Below are 23,444 nucleotides of genomic sequence, written 5' to 3' on the forward strand. Positions count from 1 at the left end.
ACAGAGTCGGACATGACTGAAGCGACTTAGCAGCAGCAGCAGCAACATAAGCTCTTTGAGAGCAGGCAGTTAGTTACTTAGTCACTGGTATGTCCTCAAGACCCACAACAGTACTTGACAGCTGTCCAGTAGATTCTGCAGAGCACTTACCAAGATCATGAAATATAAAGCAGAATTCTGGTTCTACCACTTTCTCACAGTATGACCTTATTTACCTTCTCTGTGACTTTCTCCTTTTCTGTAAAGTGATAATATTTGTAAAAGCCACACAGTTTTTTAATTGGCAGACTGAGTCAAACCTATGTCTGTCTGCTATAGTGTTTCTCTACTATATCCCTACTCTAGTTCTCAAATCAGAATTAAACTATATAATTTTTAAGTGCAGATAGTCAGGCTTCATGCTAACCATGAATCAGAATTTCTGGGTGTGCTTGTATTTTTCAAAAGCTCTACAGGTGAAGCTGGTGTTCAGTTGATTGAGAACCAGTGCTCTAGGGTGGACAACCTTTCTATTCTTCCTTTGTATGAGAGGCTTCTCTGTGTTAGAAAGAATATTTTTTAAAAGATATCAGTAGGTTTCTCTTTTTCTAATATTGAAATATTAACTTGTTTTCCTCACCTAGTCACTTTGTTCTTGATACAACAGAGATATCAGCAAGGGTGCAAACCCATCCAAGTCCTTGGATAGAAAATAGCTATTCCTTTGGGAGTAAGTGGGAATTAATCACTACCTTGCAAAAAGTTTTAAAAGGTAAGGATGTGAAGAAATGAATAGACTCAAAGAAAGAACAGTTGCTCAAACATTTACTCGCTGTGTATTCAGGTGAGTTACTTTAAAATTGTGACACCACATTCGGACTTATAAAGTGATGAGGCATTAGCAGGATCTCAATAAATTCTCACTGTTAATAGCAGCAATTATCTCATAATGTGGAGTTCCATAAAGGTGAGGAGGGTAACTGAAATTTCCTGGAAGTGCATTAAAATGCAGCACTCAAGTGCTTGACCCAGTCCACTGCCCCCAAATAGTAGGCTCCCCTAAAATACTTCTGCCACTATAACTGTATTGCAATTTTATCTTAAGAAAATTATATTTTCTTTCTCCCACTCCTTTTCAGGCTTTTCTCCCTCCCTCTCTTTCTCTCTCTCTCTGTCCCTCTCAGTTTCTTGTTAATTGGTTTTTATAAAACTTTCTTAACACATATTCTGATTTTACTTACAGGTTTTTTCCTCCCTCCTTATCTCCCAATCTCAGTATTTTCTGAGTAGAAAATAACATATTGGCTTTATGAGTATGTTATTAAATAAGGAGATATTATCAACACTGATCATTCATTAAAAATCTTCAGTTAGGAGAGACAGTTAAGATGATATCTAGCTGTGTAGTGAAGAATTTGGCTCTGCCTGAAGAGAGATCAGGCCTCTGCCTATAGCTTTTGGAGGTAGTCTGCATTAAACTTGATAGGAATGTTTTCAATTACAGAAGATCATAGGATGGGGTTGGTCACAATTAATAGTCTTATTTCAGTACTGATAATGTCAGAAAGACCAACCATATGATTTAGAAGGGCTTGTGTCTTTACCTGAAGGCTGAGAACAACCACATGGACAATCAAACTATCAGTTATGTTTATGTAATAAGTAAAATAAAACTCAATAAAAACTCTGGAGTCAAAGCTTGGGTGAATTATCTCACATCAGTTCTAGGAGGGTAATGTATTCTGGGGACAATGGAAATTTAGCATTTGAAACCCTCCCAGACTCTGCCCTATAGATTTCTTTCCTTGGTTAATTTTGAGCTGTATCATTTCCCTGTAATAAGCCATAATGGTAAATGTAATAGCATCCAGTGAGTTCTGTGAGTCTTCCTAGTGAACCCCATAAACTTGGAGTTGGTGTCAAAAGTGAGGCCAGTCTTATGAATGACTGTGTCCCTGGACTTTGAAGTTTGGCTAGATGCTGGTAATGGTGTTAACAGATTGAAGACTTCTGCGCCCCGCCCTTCCAAATCCATATCTTGAATCCAAACTCCCAATGTGATGGTTATAGGAGGTGAAGCCTCTGGGAGTTGATTAAGCCATGAAGATGGAGTCCACATTAGCGAGATTTAGTGTCCTTACGAAGGAGACTCTAGAGGTTTCTCTCATTCATTCCACCAGAGTAGGCACCATCAGTAAACCAGGAAGCAAATTCTTATCAGACACCAAATTTACCAGGCCTTGATGTTTGATTAGGTAGCATCGAGAACTGTGAGAAATAAATAGTTGTCTAAGCCACCCAGTCTATAGTAGTTTGTTTTAGCAGCCCTAAAGGCTAAGAGTCGGCTACAACTTAGTGACTAAACCACCACCAACAAAGGCTAAGACAAACAAATAGTATACGGCAAATATAAGCTGATTACACTTTTTGCAATGTTTTCTGCTACCAAGGTTTTAAAAAGTAAAATTATGAGCAGTCAAATTAATAATTACACACACATTGACACACACACACAAAGCAGATTAAAGAAATCCATGCAAACTTTCTGTCCGTATATTTCCTTTTAGTGTCACCATAGCTCACCTCTTTGGAGCTTCCAAATTTCTCAACATTTGAGGTCCATTGTCCTTCCCTGCCAAAGTGAAATGGGAATAGAGAAGTGCAACAGAAATCCTCTGATTTTGTTTAGCAAAAGTAAGGTCTCAAATTTTCTACACTGAAAATTTAGGGACCAATACAACGTTCTCAAATTCAAATTCAAAGTAATGCTCAAAATTCTCCAAGCTAGGCTTCAATAGTACAAGAACCAAGGACTTCCAGATGTTCAAGCTGGATTTAGAAAAGGCAGAGGAACCAAAGATCAAATTGCCAACATCTGTTGGATCATCAAAAAAGCAAGAGAGTTCCAGAAAAACATCTGCTTGATTGACTATGCTAAAGTCTTTGACTTTGTGGATCACAACAAATTGTGGAAAATTCTTAAAGAGTTGGAATATCAGACCACCTTACCTGTCTCCTGAGAAATTAAGAAGCAACAGTTAGAACTGGACATGGAACAATGGACTGGTTCCAAACTGGGAAATGAATACGTCAAGGTGTATATTGTCAATCTATTTAACTTATATGCACAAAACATCATGAGAAATGCTAGGCTAGATGAAGCATAAGCTGGAGTCAAGATTGCTGGGAGAAGTAACAATAACCTCAGATATGCAGACAACACCACCATTATGGCAGAAAGCTAAGAGGAATAAAGAAGCCTCTAGGTGAAGGTGAAAGAGGAAAGTGAAAAACCTGGCTTAAAACTCAACATTGAAAAAAATGAAGATCATGACATCCGGTCCCATCACTTCATGGCAAATAGATGGGGAAACAATGGAAACAATGACAGACTTTATTTTCTTGGGCTCCAAAATCACTGCCAATGCTGACTGCAGCCATGAAATTAGAAGACACTTGCTCCTTGGAAGAAAAGCTATGACCAACACAGACAGCACAGTAAAAAGCAGAGATACTACTTTGCCAAAAAAAAGTCCATCTAGTCAAAGACATGATTTTTCCAGTAGTCATGTATGGATGTGAGAGATGGACCGTAAAGAAGGCTGAGTGCTGAAGAATTGATGGTTTTGAACTGTGGTGTTGGGGAAGACTCTTGAGAGTCTCTTGGACTGCAAGGAGATCCAACCAATCCATCCTAAAGGAAATCAGTCCTGAATATTCATTAGAGGGACTGAGGCTGAGGCTGAAGCTCCAATACTTTGGCCACCTGATAGAAAGAGCCAACTTACTGGAAAAAGACCCTGATGGTGGGAAAGATTGAAGGTAAGATAAGAAGGGGAAGACAGAGGATGAGACGGTTGGATGGCATCACTGACTCAACGGACATGAGTTTGAGCAAGCGCTGGGAAATGGTCAAGGACAGGGAAGCCTGGCCAGCTTCAGTCCAGATCAGTTCAGTTCAGTTGCTCAGTCATGTCTGACTCTTTGTGACCCCATGAAGCACAGCACACCAGGCCTCCCTGTCCATCGCCAACTCCCAGATTTCACCTAGACAGCTGCAGTCCAAGGGGTTACAAAGAATCAGACACAACTGAGTGACTGAAGACAACCATGATGCTCTCATGCTGTTTCCTTCAGGATTCCAGGTAGAGTTATACTGTAGTTTACACCAAGGGAAAACATTTAGATGCAAGGGCCAAAATCTAGTAATTAAATTTATCCAAATAATTACAAATAGCATCTAGATGTTTTAATGTGCTTTTTTCTATACAGTGAAATGTTTAATTTCAACACAATATAAGGCAGTTCAAATGCACGTTAATTTAACTAATTGATTTGTTTGTGTATGTGTGTTCAGTTGCTGAACATTAAACATTGTGTCTGACTCTTTGTGATCCCATGGACCACAGTCCTCTGAGCTCCTCTGTGGTTGGTATTTTCCAGGCAAGAATACTGGAATGGGTTGCCAATTCCTACTTCTGGCAATTATCTGGACCCATTGATCAACCCACGTCTCTTGCATCTCCTGCATTGATAGGCAGATTCTTTACCACTGCGTCACCCAGGAAAGCCCAATTGATTTAATGCATATCATTAATTAATGCCAGTTGCATCTTTCTGTCAATATAATGAAGCCACAATCCTTGAAGTAATCCATAGAAACACAACAAATATAAAGATGTCATGATGAGTTTAAATAACCACTAATAAGTAAACTGTTGATTTAGAAACAGTTTTCATATTTAAAGAAATTTTGTTATTAAGAGAAAGGCCAGGTAGTCTTGTGGCTACTGTTTAATACTAAAATCAGAAGTCTTCTGACATCCTGGCTTTGGATCCCTGCTGAGTAGTGACAACATGCTAAACAATTCACTTATTTCCTTGAAGTTTCAGTTTCAAAATGCAAGTAATAACTACACTTTCTCATAGGTTGTAATGATTAACTGAAAAATATGTCTGTGTGTGTGTGTGTCTAATGAGGGGTAGGTACAGTGCCTAGCATAATGCCAGGCACACAATAATCTCCCTCAGATTTGCAGGTGCTATTATTTTTACAAACTGCATAAATGAGTGAATTGAAAGGTCATATATAACATTCATGTAGTGCTACAGAATCATCTTATGAATGAATATATTTTTTGTTTCTTTAATAAAAGGGGATTTTGTTCTGAGTTTAAATAAAGCACTGTCAACAGTAGAGAGTTTTCATCTATTTAACTAATTAGCTGATATTCACTTTTTAAACCTAATAAAAGTAATACAACTTAAGTATTTCAAGTTTACAAAGTGTTTCCTTGTATACTATTTTATCTAAATATCATGACTCCCTTGAAAGATAGACTAGCCCCAAATTTATTAATATTCCACTTCACAGATGAAAAAGCTGAGGTGCAGAGGTTAAATAAATTACCATGGGTTATAGAATCCATAAGTGATAGACACAGGAGTCAACTGAAACTGAAATCTTTTGACTTGAATTTAATGTTCTTTTTAAATTTTTACTTTATACCTTGTCTCTTACTAAATTCAGTACTACACTTAAAAAGGATAAGTCATCTTGCTCAACTTTTTAGCTTTAGAGTTAATAAGAATATGCTAATAAACACATGGGTAAAGTAATATCCATCAATTATGATGTTTATGACCAAGATATTAATATTAATATCAAGCATGATTTTGCTAACAGAAAAAAAAATTCATGATCTCCATATGCAAAGATAAAACAACCAAATCTGCTATCAGAAGAAAAACAAACTTTCTATTTTCATCAAAGAAAAGATTCTAACCAAAACAGAGACTTTTAACAGACTTGAAGACAGACTTCAAACGTCTCATAAACAACAGGAGACAATTTTAAACTATATTTTAAACAATTGCTTCACACTGGTCTTGAAAATAGTAAAAATAGTGGAAGTAGAAAATAGCAGTTTCTTTAGCTCTCTTTTCACTGCTGAGATTTAACATACATTGTTGTAAGAGGTCTTGATTCCTTTCTATTTGGGAAATATTCTTTGTACTGGAACAGTACAATTATCAACAACAACGAAGACATTTTCTATTGATGATAATAATTTGGGTAATTCACAGTCTCTATACTTATGTTCATAATGCAGTATCATCACAAAGGAACATCTGGAGGTGTCATAGGGAATTGTAAGCCTTTGTAAACAACTATAGGTTTGACAATGCTGAAACTTCCAGTTGATCAATATCAAGCAAAAAAGGACATCCTTCACTATGATTAAACGCTAGCATTAAATAAAATCAATTAACAATTACACAATTTTCTAACTCCAAATGATACAGCTCCAACAGGAAGAGTAGGTTCCCAGTAAGTGGCTTTATGGAAACTCATAACAGTTTGCAGGCAATCTAAAAAGACCATGTCAGAGGATTTTTCATTACCTTCAAGGGATCTAAGTTTGCAGCTGCAAGGATGGCATTATCTTATGCAAACACTGTTGTCATTTAAAAAGTTTTGCTGATGAACCTATTTGCAGAGAAGCAATGGAGACACAGACGTGGAGAACAGACTTTTGGACATGGGTGGCGGGGGGTGGGCAAGGAGAGGGTGGGATGTATGGAGAGAGTAACATGGAAAATATGTAAAATAGACAGTCAATGGGAATTTGCTGTATGACTCGGGGAACTCAAACCAGGGCTCCTAACAACCTAGAGGGGTGGGATGGGGAGGGAGGTGGGAGGAAGGTTCAAGTGGGAGGGAACATGGGTAAACCTATGGCTGATTCATGTTGATGGTAGAAACAAACACAATACTGTAATGCAATTATCCTTCAATTTGCGGAGAATGGCATTGAAACATGTATAATATCACATATGAAATGAATCGCCAGTCCAGGTTCGATGCATGATACTGGATGCTTGGGGCTGGATGACCCAGAGGGATGGTATAGGGAGGGAGGAAGGAGGGGGGTTCACGATGGGGAACATGTGTATACCTGCGGCAGATTAATGTTGATGTATGGCAAAACCAATACAAAATTGTAAAGTAATTAACCTCCAATTAAAATAAATAAAATTATATTTTAAAAAAGAAAATAAATAAAATCCAAATAAACATCTAGAAAAGAAAAAAGCTGAACCATGATGACTCAAATGCTAATAAAACATGAAACTTACATTAGACTTTTATTGGAATGAGAATTCAAGTTGATCAAGGAACTTACTGATAATGAAAAGTTTCATTTACTAATGATGAAAATAAACCAATCAGTTGAATTAGGATATGTTGTGTACATAAACATGTAGGAAATCAGAAAGATGTTTTAAGATTAATCATTTTGATAAAGGCAGTGAGAGACATAAAATATTAAATCTGCTTATATCTCATAGAACTGGGAAAGAGACAGAATGAAATGAACCAAAATATTGAGTAATTGGCAAAAGGTCTATCAAAATAAATAATTACCAATTTTAGGATTATGAAATAATTTAACTCAAGAACTTTTTCAGTGGTGTCCTTTTCTATATCTGGAGATTTCCACTAACAGAAAGGGCAGGTTTAATTGAAAGAGAAAAATTACTTGGTCATTTCATTAATTCTGCAAATAAGTGATCCTACAAATTTCAATAAGTATTGCTATCAGCTCCCACAAGGCAAATGTTTCTAATAAGCACTGCTCAACCACTTTTCCACTTTCCCCCTGGTTCTTCTGGTTTATCTTTAACAAATTTCTTTCTAATTATTTAAATATTGAGTTGCTCATGAATTTCAGAAGCTTCCTGAATTTTACTCCTATCAAGTTTTAGGGCAATATTTTACCTCTGAAGCAAAGTCACCTGAGACAACTTTAGTTTCATATTTGTATCTCTTTCTTTCAAATCATGATGAATAACAGAACAGAACTTCATAAATTTAGATAAGGAAATACCATGATGAATCCATGTTGTTTCAGTTCATAAGTGCTATGGAAACTGGCTTTATTTAATTTGCCAGGATAACTTAATGAGAGCTTCCTCTGAGTCTATCATCCCACCCCAAATTGTCTTTGCTTAGTCTTATTGATGGAGAAGGCAATGGTAAACCAGTACTCTTGCCTGGCAAATCCCATGGACAGAGGAGCCTAGGAGGCTGCAGTCCATGGGGTCGCTAAGAGTCGGACACGACTGAGTGACTTTACTTTCACTTTTCATTTTCATGCATTGGAGAAGGAAATGGCAACCCACTCCAGTGTTCTTGCCTGGAGAATCCCAGGGACGGGGGAGCCTGGTGGGCTGCCATCTATGGAGTCGCAAAGAGTCGGACATGACAGAAGCGGCTTAGCAGCAGCAGCAGTAGTCTTATTGACTCTATGTCATATTCTACATTATGGTACTCTCAACCTTTTTAAACTCACAAAAGTAACTCTTTTTCCACCTCCCTTAGCAGATAATCCATTTCCTTGGGATGACCCTCTGACAAAATTCCTATGTCTTCTTTCCTCTCCAGATCAAAATCTTCATTCACATCTCTGCTACACACTCCATTTTCCTTCCCACAATTCTCAAAGGAAGGCGTTCTACTATTTTCCATTGATCTCCAAATCACTCTTATCCTCTTCCCTGTTGTCCATCAATAATCCCTTCTTTCTCCTTTTTTGTAGTGGCTGTAAGCTTCCTCAACAGGCTGTCCCTGAATATTGCCTACTTATTTAGCTTTCACCCTCCTCTCTCCTTCATTGCCAAATTTCTCAGATGAGTATTCCTCACTGTCTCCCATTTTTAGACTTCTAATTTACTCAAATTCTTTTCATCACAGCGATTCCATTATAGTGCCATTATAGTTTCCTTCCATTATAGTTTACTATAATATCTTTGCCAACATTTTCAGAGACTTTCTAATTGCAAACCTAATAACCTCATATTAGACATGATCTCACAGTTTTCTATGAAACATTTGATGCTGCTGATACATCCAGTCTCCACTTAAAACTCTTGTCTCTCTCTCCCTCTTTCTATCTTTTTTTTTTTTTTTTTTTTTGCTTCAAGGACTCTTGACTACTTTTTGGTGTAGGTTTCACCTTTGTCTATACCTATTGACCTTTTCCACACCCATGGATTCAATACAGTACTGGTTCTTAACTCAAAAGACTGTAGTGATTATTAAAAGTGCAATGTACTTAAAACAATGGCCATATTCCACGGTTCTATAAACTCCTCAAATGTGAATTTGTTGTCTCTAGCCCCTCTCATCATCTTGATCCAGTATTCTGAATGTGAATGAGACCTGGTTTGCCCATAAAGTTCTTTAATTTTTCCTTAGGAAATAAGACTTTAGGAATAAGGCTGGTTGTAGATGAAGTAACATGAAATGCTAATTTCCTTAAGATAATTCTTATTGAAAGTTGATAGATTCAGTGGCTGGAATAAAATGAAAAAAAAAAATAGAATAAAAGCAACATAAAAATACAGTCTACAACTAAATGTGCTAGTTCTTTTTAGATATAATACAATCATGCAGAAAAGCTTTTAAAATAAGTACAGCTGTGTACTCAGTGAAATTAGTCTGTCAATTGAACTTTTACTGTAGCTTCTGAATAATCCATTTTGTCTGGCTTAATTAAATAATTAAAAAAGCACACGGGCTTCTGCTAAAAGAGAACACATTGTTAGAATGTAATCTATTTATTCCTCTGTACTTCTCTTTATTGTACTTTTTTTTTTGTAGTTTTCCAGTTTTAAGCAATAACAAAAGTACTCTTCAAGAAATAAAGACTTGATTGCATTTTCTCTGTCTAAAGAATCTGGACTCACTTTTTTAGGACAATGGCCTGGAAGATGTATTCAATGTTAACAATACAGTCTGCCCTTATAGGGCTATTCAAAGAGGCATAAAATAACAGCAAATTTTCATTATGTATATGTATTTATTTACAATGTTGTTTTGATTCTTTCATTTATTAGTATTTCCCATTAGTAAAAGAACTTAGAAATGCCAGATTGTTCAAGTTCTCTGTTTAAGGTGGGTATTTTGCAACAGGAGTCCTCTTTCTTTCAAGAAGCAGTAGTGATTTTTATCTGAACTATAAACATAGTATATTGACTCAGACATATATTTTTTAGCTGTAACTCTTGTATGCTAGTCTGCAACATTAAAAATCTGATTATATTTCTTCCCTTTAAAAAAACTTGTTGGTGATTCACCGTTGTCTACAGGATGAAGCCAGGCTCTAGGCATCCCAGACTCAGGTCTGCCTTTCTCTGCAGCCTCATCCCCATCTCTAATACTGCCTGCTTCTTTTTTCTTCCTCCAGCTTCATCTGACAAGCTCTTTTTAGTCACCCTCAAAATTCTAGGTAAATATTTTTCCCTAGGAATATTTTAAATTTTTTTTCCAGCTTTATGGATATATAACTGATGAAAAACATTTATAAGTTTAAGGCATACAATGTGAATATTTGATATATGTGTATATTATGAAAGATTACCACAATAAGGTTAACTAACTGGAGTGGGTAGCCTTTCCCTTCTTCAGGAGATCTTCCAGCCCAGGGACTGAACCCAGGTCTCCCGCATTGCAGACAGATTCTTTACCAGCTGAGCCACAAGGGAATCCCAAGAACACTGGAGTGGGTAGCCTATCCCTTCTGCGGATCTTCTGGATCCAGGAATTGAACCAGGGTCTCCTGCATTGCAGGCAGATTCTTTATCAACTAAGCTATCAGGGAAGCCCTAACTAACATATCTAATACTTCACGTGTGTGTGCGTGTGTGTGTGCATGTGTATGCTGAGAACATTTATGACCTACTCTTAGTAAATTTCAGGTATACTACATGAGTTTGAGCAAGCTCCAGGAGTGGTGATGGACAGGGAAGCCTGGAGTGCTGCAGTCCATGGGTCATAAAGAGTTGGACATGACTGAGTGACTGAACTGAACTGATAAGAGTGTTGTGAACTGTAGTCACCATTCTGTATATCAGATCTCCTAATCTTAATAATTGTATATCAGAAAGTTTATATTCTTTGACAAACATCTCCCAATTTTCCCCAAACTCTAGCCTTTAGCAACACCAATCTAGTCTTTCTGTGTGTTTGACATTTTTAGAATCTGTATATAAATGAGATCTCATAGTATTTGTCTTTCTTTGTCTAACTTATTTAACTTAGCATAATGCCCTCAAAGTTCATGATTATCCATGTTGTTGTAAATGGCAGGATATCTCTAGGAAGTTTTTTGTAAATACCATCTGCTTTTCCTCATTCATGTCCATACAGTTAATTACTGCTAAAGCTCGTGGTTTCATTTTCACTTTAGTATTATTGCATTATAATTAGTTTTTATTGTGATAAATAGTATATAAAATCTGCCATTTAAAACATTTTAAGTGTACAGCTAAGTGGCAATAAGTAGATTTACATTGTTATATGATCATTACCACCATTCAACTTCAAAAATTTTCTTATTTTCATGAACTGAGATTCTGGACCTCTTAAATAGTAATTCCTCATTATAGTTAGCTTTCACCCTGTAATTTTCCATAACAGATTTGAAAAAATCACATTTCATTATGTCAGCTAGCCATAACAGATTGTCAACTTTTCAGCTCTGCTCCGTCCTAACCCCACAGTTTATAAAAGAGAAAAAGAACACATTTTCAGTGGATTTCACTTTACCAACACAAAAACCAAAACCAAAAATAAAACACTACAAAACAAATACAAAACTACACCTCAGTGCTTTTTAATTTCATAAAGAGTAAATTCCACATTCTGAGCATGACATTCAGGGTTTTCTAGAATCTGAGTCCTGTTATCCTCTCTTTCCTCCTCTTCCACACTTTTTCATACCTAGATTCTTACCAATACAATATCATCCATTATTTCTGAAACAGGCAATTTCAGGTTTCCTTAATCATACTGTTTGCTCAGCTTAAAATGTTTCCCCACAGTTTTGAAGCCAAATCATAGTTTTCCTTCATGGGTGAAATTTTCTCTGATAATTTGGTTCAAAACAAATACCCTTCATCTCTCTGCTTTTTTGTACTTTGTTTGAGTCTCTATTTTATATTTATTTAGTTTTGTACTAAGTTACACTTTACTAATATGCTTATATGTTTGTCTTCATCACTGGAGGACAAATTATATAAGCATTTTGTTGCCGTTGCTTAGTCACTAAGTCATGTCCAACTCTTTGAGACCCCATGGACTGTAGCCTGCCAAGCTCCTCTGTCCATGGAATTTCCCAGGCAAGAATCCTGGAGTGGGTTGCCATTTCCTTCTCCAGGAGATCTTCCCAATCCAGAGATTAAACCTGACTCTCCTGCACTGGCAGGCTGATTCTTTACCACTGAGCCACCAGGCAAGTCCATATAAACATTTGCATAATGCTTATTTATCATTTTATTTTTTCTATTTCTACCATCAGAGACTCACAGAATTTTCTGTACACAGTAGTTGCTCAATAATTATATTTTGAAAGGACAAGCATCCTTATTTTATACACATGATCAATATAGTGCTGTTTATTGAGCATGATGAAAGTTGTTCCAACTACATAATTAAGGAAATACCCAAGGAACAATGTGAAAACACCAAATAGAAGGAACTCTATACAATGCAAGCTGACAAATATATATTGATCACAAAGTTGATATCACTGTACTAAGTGAAGAAAGCACAAATAAGCACGACATAGCTCACTTTCTCAGAGAACTAACAACCTAGACTTAGACAGGTATATAATAAACTCTAATACTTGTTTAACAGTCAAAACAAATGCTGAAGCAATGAGATTAAGCAATTTAAACTAAGAAGCATTGATTATTGGATAGAAATCATAAAAGATTTCATTAGAAAGGTGATGTCTGAACTTGAGTTTAAATGGGGAAGTATGATTTCAATGGGTGAATTGGGGTTGTGGACACATTCCAAGAGAGACATTAACGTAAGTAAGATTTAGAGTCAGGAAAAATGCTGGCTGCTTTCAAAAACAATGAATACTATAATTTAACAAGATGTTAGAATGACTCAGAGAAATAGGGCTAATAAGAGGTATTAGCCCTAGTATTAGTGATCATTATATTATTAACATTCATAAATATGTAAATTTTTGAAAAAGCAAGAGAGTTCCAGAAAAAACATCTATTTCTACTTTATTGACTTTGCCCAAGCCTTTGAGTGTGTGGATCACCACAAACTGTGGAAAATTCTTCAAGAGATGGGAATACCAGATCACCTGACCTGCCTCTTGAGAAATCTGTATGCAGGTCAGGAAGCAACAGTTAGAACTGGACATGGAACAACAGACTGGTTCCAAACAGGGAAAGGAGTATGTCAAGGCTGTATATTGCCACCCTGCTTATTTAATTTATATGCAGAGTACATCATGAGAAATGCTGGACTGGAAGAAGCACAAGCTGGAATCAAGATTGCCAGGAGAAATATCAATAACCTCAGATATGGAGATGACATCACCCTTATGGCAGAAAGTGACGAAGAGCTAAAGAGTCTCTTGATAAAAGTGAAAGAGGAGAGTGAAAAAGTTGGCTTAAAGCTCAAGATTCAGAAAACTAAGATCATGGCATCTGGTCACATCACTTCGTGGCAAATATGGGGAAACAGTGGAAACAGTGTCAGATTTTATTTTTGGGGGCTCCAAAATCACTGCAGATGGTGATTGCAGCCATAAAATTAAAAGACGCTTACTCCTTGGAAGAAAAGTTATGACCAACCTAGACAGTATATTAAAAAGCAGAGACATTACTTCACCAACAAAGTCCATCCAGTCAAAGCTATGGTTTTTTCTAGTAGTCATGTGTGGCTGTGAGAGTTGGACTATAAAGAATGTTGAGTGCCAAAGAATTGATGCTTTTGAATTGCAGTGTTGAAGAAGATTCTTGAGAGTCCCTTGGACTGCAAGGAGATCCCACTAGTCCATGCTAAAGGAAATCAGTCCTGAATATTCATTGGAAGGACTGATGTTGAAGGTGAAACTCTAATACTTTGGCCACCTGATGTGAAGAACTGACTCATTTGAAGAGACCCTGATGCTGGGAAAGATTGAGGGTGGGAGGAGAAGGGGACGACAGAGGATGAGATGGTTAGGTGGTATCACTGACTCAATGGACTTGAGTTTGAATAAACTCCAGGAGTTGGTGATGGACAGGGAGGCCTGGCATGCTGCAGTCCATGGGGTCACAAAGAGTCAGACACGACTGAGCAACTGAAATGAACTGAACTGAATATGTAAGTTATATCATTATGTTAGTAGTATATTAATATGGCATAGATTATATTATATATCAGAAAATATGATAATAATCAGTATGAATGGAGCTTTGCTTAGTAGATTTAACCTTGAAGAATTATACAGCAGAAACCCTACTGTAACATCCCAGTTGAGAATAAGGAAGATCTATTATGGTGGTTTTGATGTATATGGAAAAATGAGAACAAATGAATGTAGGATAGAGTGTGGATAAGGTTGAATGCATGCATCAAAACCCCGTGAATGCATAGAGCTAAGATAAATTCAAAGACAATCACACTTTTAAGTAAGAGAGAATAGTGGTACATTAGGAGAAATAATCTCTGTGGGTTCACTTGTAAAATAACACTAGTAAGCCTGGCATGCTGCTGTCTATGGAGTCACAAAGAGTCAGACACGACCAAGTGAATGAACTGAACTGAACTGAACTTCCAGTATTATTCTGCTGATATATGTCTATGTAGCCTAAACCCTAGAGATTTAAAGCACTCAATAAATATTAGCTATTGCTATTATTAACATACCAATAGAATACTCTAATATGGAAAATGGCATCTGACTCTAAAGTGTTTATTATTTCATTTATTTATAAGTATAATGAAAAGTTATTTAAAAAAAGACTATAGAAATATATAGTACATGTTTGCAAACACCAAAGACAACTAACGGTAACAGTTTGGCTAGGTTTTTTTCTAGTCCTATAATAATGCATTATTTTCTTAATTAATTAGTTTTTTAAAATTGCATTGCTATTATTTGTAGTTGTGCAAAATTGGGAGCATTCTGCGCAACTTCTTCCTTTTTCCATAATAGAATGCTTTGGAGCTTTCACAACAGAACATATAGTTATCTCATATTCTTTTTAATAAGACTGCTTATTTCACTTCATTAATGTGCCACAGAGAATCTAGGGGGCACTAGGGACACCTAGGGAGGCCTGTCAGCACACATGGTAATTTTTGTTAACTAGAAAAGTGGGTGCCTATAAATGTTTACAGGCCCTTTAGTGCATGTCTTCATTATTAAATCCTAAATGGTTTAATCCTTGATTAATGCTTGCTGGACACCTGTGGCAGAGAACAATCTATACAAATATTAGCAGAGCCCTTGAAGATGCCAAACCAGTTTTTAAACCCTTTAGTGGAGCTCAGAAAAGAGCATGAATGCTGAGTTATAGATTTGGTTTCTTTTTTCACAGGAGTCATGGTTGAAGTCTTGGATGAAGGAGACATGGGTGAAGTCTCCGAAGAATAGATTACATAAAGAAAAGTGTTAAAGGGTGCTAACTCCAAAATCTCTGTGAGAATGGGAAATGCATTATTTCTGAAGTTTAAATTGTTAAACCTAGAACAAACAAAAGCCTATAGAAGCTCATTTCATTAGCCTAGCTAATTAAAAAAAAAAAAAACAAGGGAGTTTGTACCAGACAAGATTTTTAGCATGGTTGTAAATATATACTTGTTTTTATGTGAAATGTAAATGTATTATTTTGTTAAGAATCTCGTGGTAAGCCTATAATTAGGGACACTGACCTCCCACTTGCTTAAGTATTTAAAAATAGGAAGAGTTTGCTAAATTGTTTAGTAATAATAATACCTGTATTTACATTCCTGGAACAGACTTCTGAAAAAAAGGTAGCCTGGTAGATAATTATAAATAATTATCAGAGAAAAGGAGAGAGACAGAGAGAGATGGGGCTATTTTAGTGGCCTGTATACATTTAATGTGAGATCCATCTATCTATCTATCACTCATCTATATCTTATCCAATGACTCAAGTTCATTGGTAGACAAACAACCAAGGAAATAAAATATTCTAAAGGAAAAACAACCCTGTAAATCTCATGGATGATTATAAAATACTTTCTTAACGTCATGAATGAGAGCAAAAGAGGGGCTTCAGCAATGCCACTAAACATGGGCACGATGCTTCATTTGTAACAGTTTCCTAATTTAACAGATATTTGACGTGTGTTCCAGTTTTGGAGCTGTGTTTTACTTCTTAAAAGGACTGGCATTCTGACGGCAGTCTTTCTAAACCCCCATCTCAGTAGCTCTCATATCACTAGCTCTTGATAATTTTCCTTTCATCTCTTAGTGACAGATCTGAATCACCAGAAATCAGAAAACATAACTCTGGCAACTAGTTTGAACAGGCCTTGTTCAGTGGCATATACAGAATGTAATCTATTTTTTGTGACAGTTTTAATGAACGTGACGTGAAACACAAGGGATATAATGTTATCGATATTGCACCTCGAAAGAGGAGAAAGTTTGGTATGTTACCTCCTGATTAGCAGCAGCTAGTTCTTCTTCCAGTGCAGAGACTCTTTCTAAAGAAACCCTCAGTCGCTCCCTTACCTAGAAGAAAAACCAGAATATGGGCAGTAATGTACATCCCAGACATATTGAACTGTGCTGAATCCATTAATATTACCAGAGACAGTCACATTTGGCAAGCTATCAGACTATTTATATCCTTAAGTGCTCAGGAATACTAGGACTATGTTGTCACTTTACAATATGACTGTATCAAGGGATTTTTCTTGTAAGCAAGTCCTTCTTGTGTTTCGGTTAAGATCAACTCCTCTTGTACTGAATTCTGATCCATAGTAAGTGGAGGCAAAGTTCAAAAAGTTTATTATGAATTCACCTGAAAAACAGTCACTGATTAAGCATAAGATACAGGCAAAAAACTTTTACTGCTTTAAAAAATAAGTTTTTTTCCTTTGATGTTTAGTACAAACTAATTTGTCTAAAAGCAAAGGATTCTTAGAACCTGAAAATTGTTGCCCATTGCTCACAAAATTAATTCTGTATTAGTTAGAGGTCTACATTGTTATTGAGGGATTGGAAAGTATGTAATTACTCTGGAATTCCTAACTACTTTTCAGATACCAAAGGTTAAACCATTATATTTTACAGAACCAAAGAATGCACATTCAGTTTGAAAGTAATGATTTCCAAATGTTTCATATACAAATGAAACTCAGAGAAGAGTTTCTTTGATCTTGTTTTCTTAGAACTTCTAAAATTGTTTTAGTTATCTTATGTTCAGATTTACAGATATGCTTCATATTAAATGCATCAAAAGTAGAAAAGCTCAGAGAAAGAAATTTGGCTAAACTAAAATAAATGACTACAGCAGTTTAATTTTCCTTAAAAAAATCAACAAAATTTATGGATTTAATTTGAAACAGAATTCATGGTGAGTTTTAGATTATTTATGATTAACATTGATTTTCCATGGGAATATAACAGTAAACATTTTAATATGTAATTATATAAATAAATTGCATAATAAAATTCAATTTTATTAATTTATTAGTGGTATAGTTTAATTAATATTTTTTATTTTTTAAAGTAAGATTTAACTGGGGATATAAGTTAAATACACAGAGTATCTAGAAACCTATATACACAATAATTTTAAAATTGAAGTACATTTTCTAGTTAGCAGACATGAAAAAACAAGTGATAGCTTATGGATCTAGACTCTAATTAGAATTTTTAAAAAATCTCAGTTATTTTAATACAGCATCATGAAAACTGAAATTATTCAGGTGACTGGTTGCACTTAACTCTTGAAATACACCATAAATAAGAAAGAATTAATGCCTGAGTGGAGTTTGATATTAATTTCATTGATATTTTCATTATACTTCATTATGTTTAAAATCTGAAAATTAATAATACATGCATAAATGGATATTTGATATCAAATGTAATTACACAAGATCCTTCATGATATTTAAGTATGCCAGATTGGCTGCCAGGTACCAATGCTGTTAGACAAACATCCAACTGTTCATAAAAAGGCATGAAACTTTCATTGATTAATAACTGCACAATTAGAAGGAAATCTTTGCTGATTTGACTTGGGAAATACTTTTTTCTGTGAGTGCTTGGGAAGATGCAAACAAAACAAATATTCCAGAGGCATGAAAATGAGGAGGACGGTTGATACGCTGAACGCAGATTTCAACAGAAATCTTGGTAGATGTTCTTGATATTTAACAGGGATGATTGTAAAGTTTTATGCACCACTTCCTAAAATACTAGATATAAAATATGGGTATTCTGATAAAAATCTAAGAATCTTGGTTGATGAGAAGAGCAATATGAAATAGTCGAAATGTAAATTAATCTCAAAATATGCAACACTAATCAGATCACATTTAGACTGAAATAAAGAGGTTAGAGTACTATATTTAAAAGACATACATTTTTCATTTCCTCTAGCCCACAAAATTGGTAAACATACTGGAGAACTATGTCAAAATCACTGCTGGTCTCAGCTAACTGGTGTGTATTCTACCCTATAGCTCAGTGAATATATAAATGAGGACATTAATAATGAAGACTGCCAGTCATTGCAATTGTCCAGAGCTATGCTCAGTCTTTGTATTTTATTTAGCTCTTCTTGTGTTCTAAACTTTCTGTGGCAAAGTTTTTAATTACATCTTCTGATCTTTCATATATGTTTTATGTTAATAACCATAGCACTTAAAATAGAATATTGTAAGTACTTGTTTATATGAGTCTCTCCTCACTTCTCCTGATCTCTACAAGAAACTGTGAGCTATTCATAGTTAGGAAAATTTTTTATGAAGATGCTTAGGCACATGTCAACCCCTCAATAATTAAATGAAATGCTAATTTAAATAAGCATGTGAATTAACAGTGCTACTAATATCGTTATGTAGTTTGTAATTTTTGTCAAGTGCTGAAATTTATCATTAATAATAACATTCATTAACATTTACCGAGCATTTGTCATTTACTAAGTACTGGCTAGGAGCTTTACATGTCAGACAACTCTACTAGGTAGGGTAGGTATTATTATTCTCTTCATTCAAAAGAAGAGAAAACAGCTTAGAGAACTTAAGACACTTGTCTAGTTCAGTCTAACTCTAAAGTTCAAGCTCATAATACTTTTCCTTTAGGCTATTTGTTATTACTTAGTTGATAATCAGTTCAGTTGCCCTTGAATTTAGCAATATCCAAGGCACTTCTGGTGGGTTACTAAACCATATTACAGTTCCTGTGGTCACAGTATGAAATAGCTTATGCTGAGCTCACTGATCTTTAATACGTACTAAATTATTTTTAGATCCTAAGTTGTACAACAACCATTTTCTTCTTAAATGTACACATATTTGTACGAAGTGTCATTTTGTTTATTGCCTTCTATTCATTTTTTTCATAAGAGCATCCCTCACTTAAGTGATGTGGGACATCTGGGGAACAGCCAAATTTATTCACTCTCTAGACCCTCATTCAAGTCACTTGAAACTGTTAGATTTTCTCTGAATAGGCCATGCTCTTTTCAAAGCTCTTGGTTAGTTCACATATTGAGCATATTGCTTAGAGTATCTTTACTTCTCTGCCTAACAACCCTTACACATTTTAATACCCAGATCAAATGTCACCCCCTCTGTGAAGGCATTCTTGACGTTCTTATTACTTCTTCAAGCACAGTTAGTTGCAACTTTTCCTGTGACTCCATATCACATTGTATATATCTTTGCTTCACATAGCCTGTTATTGACATGTGAACTCCAGTGCTATGAACTCCTTAGTTGTAAAGAAAGTGTGCCAAATATATGCGAAGGAGTCTAACACATAATAGCTATTCTATAAACATACAGTCTTGCTAATTCTTATTAATGCAGTTTTATAATAAGAAAAGAAATCTAATAAGAAAGTAAACATTAAATATATTAAATTGCTATTTAGATAGGGATTTTTATATAATATCCATTTGTGTTTTATTCAAAATTATTCATAAACTAGTTGCCTCTCATACTAAAATTAAAAAGATACAGTTTCTTATTAATAATCTTGAAGACAGAATTGTAATTATCCTTATACATGCACAAAATCCCCTGCTCTAAGAACATCTGAAAGACTGATGATAAAAATATGTATGGATATAAATATTAAATAGAGCAAATATATCTGTATGCTCAAAATCTATATATAGCTGAGTAATAATCCCTAGTTTGGATTTTAGTGCTCAGAACTTGTCAGATACTTTACAATGAAGTGCCCCAATTCCCACTCTAGAAAATCCTAAAGCCTTATTAATTTTAAAAATTTCATCTTTGAAATTTTACAAAATTGAAATCATGTCATAAGCCTTACTAACCACCAAAGAATATTATCATCATATTGGCTTATTAATGTCCATAGAAATTATTTGAGTAACAGTCAAGAGAATTTACAGTTACTTTAAAAAAGACCGAAAGTAGATTTTGCTACTAATACCTTATGCTGCCTCAGGTGGAGACTCTTAAAACTGTGTGTTCAGTACTAAGCTATTAGAAATCCCCCAAATAAAACCGTAAACTTCTAATATAAATCTCTAAAGGTTAAAGTACATCCAATTTACATCTTCAGATGTTTCACTGTCAGCTAGTAGTCTTCTATATGGCAACACACTTCAGAGAGGCAGGGAGGAGAGAGACTATGGGGTGGGGAGAGAATAAGAGAGAGAAAGGGACAAAGAAAGGCTAAATGACAATATTAAATTTCAAATGGCCATCTAGACTAGGACTATAGCGCGTCATAACAGGAGTCTTAATAAGCCATAGATTCAGTGGTATTAAAAAAAGAGTGTGGTTATGAATATTAACAACATACATGAAATAGTCCAGTTGCATTTTTTGAGTGATTTTTTCCCACAACTCAAATATGTTCCTCTGAACTGACTGACCACAGCAGTCAACTGAGTCGTGGATGAGGACAAGGAGCTTGATGATGATGACAAAATCATAGTTAAGCTTGAAATCTTTGGGCAATACTATACCTTTTTTCCAGTCGTTTGATTTTTAATCTCAGCTTTATTGAAGTTATAATTGACATATCAAATTGTAACAGTCCTTTCACAGTACTATACCTTTTCATCCAAGGCCTTGTGGTGCTCAAATAAAGATTTCAGCGCCTTGAGAACCTCAACTTCGCTGGACACTCCCGAGGGTGACTGGGCTTGACGCTTCACCACCGTCATTCTTAGTGACCTTTCATGTCGTGACACAAGGCACTCCAAATGCTCCAGTAATAGCTATTGGGTTTAACAGAAAATGTAATTGCCTTATGAATACAGGTCACTAATGCACAGAGGTGATTTCTATTTTAGCAGACTGCAGATTTATATATTATCTAATGATAACATCACATTATACTACAGGTAGCATCAAAGAAACACAAACCTGAGTTCAGAAATCAGGGTTCAGAAATATACTAAAAGTAAATTGCATTTCTATCACATAACAATTTATTAAATTTAAAATATAATGTGAATTATATGCATTCTTTTATAAGATTTAATAATTTCAGTTTAAGTTGAGGAGAACTAGAAAATACCATATGTGAAAGTGAAAGTTGCTTAGTTGTGTCCAACTCTTTGCGAACCCATGGATTATACAGTTCATGGAATTCTCCAGGCCAGAATATTGGAATGGGTAGCCTTTCCCTTCTCCAGGGGATCTTCCCAATCCAGGGACTGAACCCAGATCTCCCGCTTTGAAGGTGGATTCTTTACCAGTTGAGTCACAGGGGAAGATCCAATAAATAGGGTAACTATTGAAAAATGTTAAACAATGATGACTTTGTTAGAAAATAGAATTCAAAGTCAAAATTAATTTCACTTATATTTGATAATTAAAATTTTTTAAGTTGAAGGAAATGAGCATAAACTTCATGTTGCTTTAAACTTGATTATAATGACAATCACATGTTGCTATAGTAATTAATTGGAGAAGGCAATGGCATCCCCCTCCAGTACTCTTGCCTGGAAAATCCCATGGACGGAGGAGCCTGGTAGGCTGCAGTCCATGGGGTTGCTAAGAGTCAGGCACGACTGAGGAACTTCACTTTCGCTTTTCACTTTCATGCATTGGAAAAGGAAGTGGCAACCCACTCCAGTATTCTTGCCTGGAGAATCCCAGGGACAGAGGAGCCTAGTGGGCTGCCATCTCTGGGGTCGCACAGAGTTGGACATGACTGAAGCGACTTAGCATAGCATAGTAATTAATGTGGTAACACTAATGATTTTATTCACAATTAAATTCTTGGATTACATAATAGAAAAACATATGCAGCCAACTGGAATATAGTAATTGAGATCAGCAATAGTCATTTTGGGAAAAGAGATTAAAGGACATAATTATTAAACTGTCTACTCTGGAATGTACATTCACCCAGAGTAGTCTCTGGTGCCACGATAGAGATTAGGGGCAAGTCCAGTGAACAATGTTTCATTCTGTCACAGACTTTATGCTCTGACTTTTCCCAAATAAATTTTGCTTTTAAATGTTTTATGAATTGGAGTTTCACCTTCATTTTATAGTGCAGTTCTGCAACTAAAAGCAAAGATATATGAAAAAAAGAAAAAACTGTTATCCGTTATTAAAATTTTGCTAGTGAAGAATTGTGGTTTGGAGAAGACTTGAGAGTCCCTTGGACTGCAAGGAGATCCAATCGGTTCATCCTAAAGGAGATCAGTCCTGAATATTCATTGGAAAGACTGATGCTGAAGCTGAAACTCCAATACTTTGGCCACCTGATGCGAAGAACTGACTCATTGAAAAAGACCCTGATGCTGGGAAAGATTGAAGGCAGGAGGAGAAGGCAACAACAGAGGATGAGATGTGGATGGCACCAGTGACACAATGGACATGAGTTTGAGTAAACTCCGGGGGTTGGTGATGGACAGGGAGGCCTGGCGTGCTGCAGTCCATGGGGTCACAGAGTCGGACACGACTGAGTAACTGAATTGAACTGAACAACATATGTCTAGTAAGGAGGAAAGATTTTCAGAAGGCTAGTGAAAGTATAGGCTAACAAATGGTGCCTAGGCAAAACAAGCAGGATTACTGAAACAATAAAGGAAAAAGCAGATATAAGATACTGAGCTGGAACGATGTAAAGAAAAACTGTTATCTTTCAAGAGTTTTCCTAAAGCTCACACTATAGTGAAAATTTCAGTTTTTTCACAATACGACTATTAATTTGTGTCACATATTAGTGTCATGTTTCTCAGTTCTTAATAAGTTAACTTTTCTGTATTCACTGTCATTAATTATAGTTCAGTGTGTTAGAAAACTTTGCCTATTATTAACACAAAAAACACAAATATCTGAGATCCTAAATGTATATAGATCAGTCAGTAGGAATCATATTTAAGCATCAAAATAATATTTAAAGTTCTTCAGTATAAAGATGACATAACCATTATTTTCAAAGAGCTTTTAT

The 23,444-nt window shown here is 35.5% G+C and overlaps 1 protein-coding gene across 20 annotated transcripts in view; it reads right to left on the bottom strand.

Annotated features, from left to right (window-relative positions):
• Positions 1 to 23,444, bottom strand: part of PPFIA2 (PTPRF interacting protein alpha 2) — a 509,064-nt gene that overhangs the window by 174,684 nt on the left and 310,936 nt on the right. For 18 of the 20 annotated variants that reach the window (XM_060412495.1, XM_060412493.1, XM_027967176.3 and 15 more), the window contains 2 exons: positions 21,088 to 21,252; positions 16,473 to 16,547 (listed from right to left, as the gene is read on the bottom strand). In XM_060412495.1, coding sequence (XP_060268478.1) covers positions 16,473 to 16,547; positions 21,088 to 21,252 — 240 coding nt within the window. The remainder of the gene's footprint in view (positions 1 to 16,472; positions 16,548 to 21,087; positions 21,253 to 23,444) is intronic. The other 2 variants (XM_060412488.1, XM_060412494.1) reach the window with 1 other exon arrangement.

The sequence above is a fragment of the Ovis aries genome, chromosome 3 (assembly GCF_016772045.2).
Source record: "Ovis aries strain OAR_USU_Benz2616 breed Rambouillet chromosome 3, ARS-UI_Ramb_v3.0, whole genome shotgun sequence".
NCBI lineage: Eukaryota > Metazoa > Chordata > Mammalia > Artiodactyla > Bovidae > Ovis > Ovis aries.